At 41.2% G+C, this 6,000-nt stretch overlaps 1 protein-coding gene across 1 annotated transcript in view; it reads left to right on the forward strand.

Moving 5' to 3' along the window:
* Positions 1–5,321, forward strand: part of LOC119745396 (endoribonuclease Dicer-like) — a 30,591-nt gene extending 25,270 nt beyond the window's left edge. Inside the window, exons 13-16 of the mRNA XM_038221717.1 lie at positions 148–403; positions 2,781–2,958; positions 3,944–4,019; positions 4,566–5,321. Coding sequence (XP_038077645.1) covers positions 148–403; positions 2,781–2,958; positions 3,944–4,019; positions 4,566–4,716 — 661 coding nt within the window. The 3' untranslated portion in view covers positions 4,717–5,321. The remainder of the gene's footprint in view (positions 1–147; positions 404–2,780; positions 2,959–3,943; positions 4,020–4,565) is intronic.
* Positions 5,322–6,000: the final 679 nt, after the last annotated feature.

Consider the following 6,000-nt stretch of genomic DNA (forward strand, 5'->3'; position numbering starts at 1 on the left):
TCCAAAAAAAACCCACCTTTTTTCAGAGAGTCGCAGACGTCCAAAAAGGGGAAAAAAGGTTTTTGGTTGAAATAAAACATTCAAGTTGAAAATTTGTTTATAGAAAAAAGTGTCTTATACACCATCTCTCCACCTTAATTTTCCCAGGTTAGAGTTCCTTGGTGACGCCATCTTAGACTACCTGATCACCCGACACCTCTTTGACCATCACCAGGACCTGTCCCCGGGCGCCCTGACAGATCTGCGCTCGGCCCTGGTCAACAACACCATCTTTGCCTCCCTGGCCGTCAAGTTTGGCTACCACAAGTACTTCAAGGCGCTCAGCCCCGAGCTCTTCCACGTCATCGACAACTTTGTGACTTTTGTCAAGGAGAAGAAGGAGGCTCTTGGCATGGGATCACAGGTAATGTGTTTTTTCTTGTATCGATGGAATTAAATCTCGAGTTGAATCTTCCATAATCTGAGGTTTTGAAGAGAGGACATTCAGATTTATTTTTTATTGAAAATCGGTGTCGATACCCTGCTTTGAAGCAGAGTTAGAAGGACATTAACAGGGATGTAGTCGCAAGTCCAGTCGCAAGTCCAGTCGCAAGTCCAGTCGCAAGTCCAGTCGCAAGTCCAGTCGCAAGTCCAGTCGCAAGTCCAGTCGCAAGTACAGTCGCAAGTCCAGTCGCAAGTCCAGTCGCAAGTCCAGTCGCAAGTCCAGTCGCAAGTCCAGTCGCAAGTCCAGTCGCAAGTCCAGTCGCAAGTCCATTCCCAAGTCCAGTCGCAAGTCCAGTCGCAAGTCCAGTCGCAAGTCCAGTCGCAAGTCCAGTCGCAAGTCCAGTCGCAAGTCCATTCCCAAGTCCAGTCGCAAGTCCAGTCGCAAGTCCAGTCGCAAGTCCAGTCACAAGTCCAGTCACAAGTCCAGTCACAAGTCCAGTCACAAGTCCAGTCACAAGTCCAGTCACAAGTCCAGTCACAAGTCCAGTCACAAGTCCAGTCACTAGTCCAGTCACAAGTCCAGTCACAAGTCCAGTCACAAGTAATTCTCGAGTCCATTCACAAGTCCATTCACAAGTCCAGTCACAAGCCCAGTCACAAGTCCAGTCACAAGCCCAGTCACAAGCCCAGTCACAAGTCCAGTCACAAGTCCAGTCACAAGTCCAGTCACAAGTCCAGTCACTAGTCCAGTCACAAGTCCAGTCACAAGTCCAGTCACAAGTAATTCTCGAGTCCATTCACAAGTCCAGTCACAAGTCCAGTCACAAGTCCAGTCACAAGTCCAGTCACAAGTCCAGTCACAAGTCCAGTCACAAGTCCAGTCACAAGTCCAGTCACAAGTCCAGTCACAAGTCCAGTCACAAGTCCAGTCACAAGTAATTCTCGAGTCCATTCACAAGTCCAGTCACAAGAAACAGTGGATGAAAAATAACAAAGGAATGCCTTTGTCAAAGCTCTTTTGAATAGCTTGTGAGTTGAATTGGGACTGGAGGACTTGTGATGGACATCCCTGGAATTTAAAGAAACACGATGCCTCAACATTACTGAGTCTTATATTCAGCTTATATTATATACACTCTGATTTAGTGAGCCAGGGACGTGACTCATTTCTCTTTCTCAGCACAATTTTTTTGTTTAATGTTCGTGCCTACGATTTTGTTTTATTGAAATTATTTGGATACACTGTTTAAGACCTCTCCTACAGAGCTTTTACATTTTGTTACTCATGCATATCTTTCTTGATATTGGATTTCATTTGTCTGAAGTTACAATGTCGAGAAATAGTTTGTTTCTTGAAGAAAACCGAATTAGGTGTAAACACTGGTTAGTTTTACATCTTTGATCTTTGCTCTTCACTTCTTCAATCATTCTTCGTGCCCTGTCTTTTTCCCCCTCATTTTAAACAGTAACGGACACCATTTGCAAAAACGTATTTTTGCTAATTCAAGGAACAACAATACAATAAATCTGAAGCAGCTTATTAACAATTAACCTGTCGAAAGTTCAGCCAAGTAGATTGTACACTTTGGAGAAAACTTTGAAAATGCATCTTCATTTTTCTTGACGCATACCAAGCTTCCATTGGAAGCCCTCCCTTCATACATGTTCATTAATACGTTTTGACTTCCACCCTCTAGTGGTATGATCCCCAGATGGTCACTTGAGAAAACTATATTCTCATTCACGGATATGTAACTAATTCCAAACTAAACTAAATTCGGACAATTTGGGACATTATTTGAAAAAAAGTCATTTTTTACTTGCAATGGTTTGGTCTGGAGCATTGTGAGGTGATGGCAATACCTCGTTTCTCGAAAATGGCGGCACACTAGGCGCAACGATTTCATGGGATGCTTGATCCTATTATTTACATACATTCAAGGAGGATTTTTCATAATATTTTGGCAGTGACTGCAATAAGGTGGTGACTGCAATCAAGAAATAAAGAAACAAGTTTTCAAACTGAAATAGGTCTAGACAGCTCATTAGGTAGAGCACCCATACCGCAATCTGGAGGTTGGAGGTTCAACCCCGCTCCCCGTCGATTTTAGAGTTCAACTTCAAAATTAATTACAAAACAAGTTAAAGAGCGAGGAAGAATCCGTTGATATTGTGCTTGCACTGTGATAAGTTGTAAGAAGGGGGAATGGAAGATCTTGGCAAGGAGTTTTAAGTGAGGCATACAAGGGTAGAAGCTTGAAGAGTAACTTCACCTCACCAGCCCTTGGACCACATGCAGTGTATGGAAGCAGTATTGTGAATCATCCCAGTTGTCTCTTTGTTTGTCACTCTTTCAGTTGAAAGTGCTAGATGTGGAAGGGCTTCCAGGTCGCGAGGATGAGAGTGAGGACATAGAAGTACCCAAAGCTCTGGGAGACATCTTTGAGTCGGTAGCTGGGGCAGTCTACCTGGACAGCGGCATGTCCCTGGACACTGTCTGGAGAGTCTACTATCCACTCATGAAGCCACAAATAGGTCAGTTTTGTTATTGGGGTGATCAGTTTTATTCTCTGTTATATCAGTGGGGAGTTGGGTCAGCGCAGTAGTCCTTTCCTCGCCGTCCATCTCTATGGCCAGGGTCCGATTCAGTTTCGCCCATAGGTCCGTATGTGGAGTGGGTTTTCAGCCCCTACTAGAGTTTGAGAATGTTCTTCTGGGATTTTTTGTCCCACCTGTAAAAGTGATATACATGTGCATACCCTTCTTTTCATGATTAATCTGTCGATACTGTAGGGTCTTTCGAGGGAAAAAAAATCATTAATTTTTTTTTCATTTTTTTTTATTATTGTCTTTTATTACTGAAAATAAAAATTCATTCATTTTTTTTTTCATTATTTTTTTTATTAATGTCTGTATTTGTTTGTTGAAATCAAATAAATAATAACAATAATAACATGTGCGCATATTTTTCTGAGATGCATGCTATCGATGTTGAGTTTCAAGTTTGTATGTTTTTACACACATTTACATTAGTTCCACCGTACGTGATAGAAATATCCCGCCGACATACCTTGCAAAAACGCATACTGATTTATCTTTTCTGGATGTTGTGATAAACTCATTCTCCTTTCAATATTTGTCTCCATAAAATTGTCCCCTTTATGTTGTCTTGGAAGTCATGATGATGTGACATTAAGTTCAAAAAATGTTTCGTGAATACTACGAACATGATGAAAACTTCAGACTCACATGGCAATCCTTTGGGCGCCATCTTAAAAAGCGAGTGTATGACACACACGCTGGTTCCAAGTCGTTTGCACACATGTATTATACAAACTGGCTGGTGCCCGGCGGTAACATCGATGTCCGAATTACTTGGCTCACTACTTGAATTACGTCCCAAAGACTGGTGTACAATTTCAAGCCGTAGCCGATAATTCGGACACGGAGTGAGGATTAAAAAGTAAAAATGACAATACAAATTTCCTTGTAAAAACATCTTTGTTTTTGATGACCACAGAACAATATGCTGCCAGTTTACCCATTTCTCCTGTGAGAGAGCTTCTCGAAATGGAACCAGAAACAGCAAGATTCGGGTAAGAACAGGTGTCCATGTTGAACAAAAATAATTTCAGTCTTTCAGAGCTGTAGTCTTTTTCCCAAATCCACCAAGAATACTGAAATAACAGAAAGGTTTGCTATGTCACCTTCATACGGCCGATTTGAGTGATTTAGGGGTAAGGTTAGCAAAAACGGCTATAGCGAGCCCAATTTTCAAGACAGAAAGCTCATCAACCACTCATACATTAAAGCTTATGCTCAAAGTTAACTATGAATTCAATAAATTCAAAGTTTCGTTGAAATCATTTCCCTTATGCTCGTTTTGAATTATTGAAATGGTAAGAAACAAGGTTATAGTTGAGCCCATCACAAGCCTATCACAAGCCCATCACAAGTCCATCACAAGTGAATCACAAGTCAATTTTCAAGGCTAGTCACAATAAGGCATGAACAACATAAAGGAATGCCAATGTCACATCAAGCATTAAAAAAGCTTGTGAGTTGACTTGGGACTGGAGTACTTGTGATGGACTAGAATACCGATAAGAAGTAAAATTAATAAAATTGTTTTTGTTTTTCAGCCCACCGGAGAGAACAATGGACGGCAAGACCCGAGTGACTGTCAATGTCGTCGGCAAGGGGAAATTTAAGGGCATAGGCCGTAACTACCGCATTGCCAAGGCAACCGCAGCCAGATGCGCACTCAGACATCTCAAGAGTCAGAAGAAATAGAAGACATTTTCATATCTTACCAGATCCTGTAAGAATTTTTACATGCAGTAGAAATAGCATAGTGTGCTCTCTATTCCGATATACATCTCTTAGTGTGAAATACATATTTAGGTATGCAGACATTATGTTAGTATACAAAAATTATATTATTTGAGGGTGGATAGTTGATACTAGCTCTTCAAGGACAAAATAGTTGTCAACTTCCGATACCTAGGGGAGCCAATATTTACTATCCACCAGACACAAACCATGTTATAGTAAGAGTTAACTTCCAAGACGCGATACACGCCATTTTATTTGTCCTTTAGAATCCTGCTCTCTCCTGGCTGCCCAAAAGTAAGTTCGACGGCCGTTATAAACTTAAACACGACTTAAGAATACAATAAGGCGAAAAGTGAAATTAAGAAACAGCTGTTATACTGTTTTAATTCTTTAAAGTTTCATAACCGTGCACAATTTTCCCTTTTTTTCAAATGGATATGTCGTGTTTTGGAAATAAACCCTTCATTTCTTTTACTGTGCCTCATACATATTCACCAAACTTTCGTCTAGTTGCGCATCAGGTATCTTGGCAGAACATTGCTTTACGTGTGCAAGGGCAGATCCAGAACGAAATTTTTTTTGGGGGGGGGGGGAGCCCAAAACATTTTCTGGTCCCCCCAAAAATGGGTCAAAAATTACGGCTTGGGGTTCAGGGCCCACTTAAGGGCCCGAAAAATTTTTGGATTCTAGATGCACTGTGGTGTGATTTGGGGCAATTTCTGACCACTTTTCTGTGCCGCCATCTTTTCATGAAGATAGGGCAATATCCGCACATGCGCACTACCGCCGTTCGATAGTTCTACGATTATTAGTTCGTGCATCGTAGACTCGCATTGGTGACCCATGGGATAGTTGACTGCGCATGCGTATTTACCCTGTACGCATGATGACAAATGGACGAGTAAGAATTCGGCTCTCGCTCATGAATATGTATGAGGCATAGTAATAAATGTTTACTGTACCCTATCGATCACCATGGTGCAAGATTTGTAGACCTGTTACTTAAATATACCGGTAGCTGAACATTGCGATTTGTGGCTGATTTTGTTGAGTTTGGTCAAAGATACATCAGTCAAAAAAAATAAAGACCATTTAAAAAAAACCCGACTCATCCATTCCTGATGCTTTGAATCATTTGCAATACATATGTTATTATCAAGTGTGATTTTGAACACGCCTACATTTTGTTGACCACATAGGTATTTCACTTAATTTTTCTAGGGATATTTGCAATAATGAGTG

The sequence above is a fragment of the Patiria miniata genome, unplaced genomic scaffold, assembly GCF_015706575.1.
Source record: "Patiria miniata isolate m_02_andy unplaced genomic scaffold, ASM1570657v1 HiC_scaffold_7, whole genome shotgun sequence".
Taxonomy (NCBI): Eukaryota; Metazoa; Echinodermata; class Asteroidea; order Valvatida; family Asterinidae; genus Patiria; species Patiria miniata.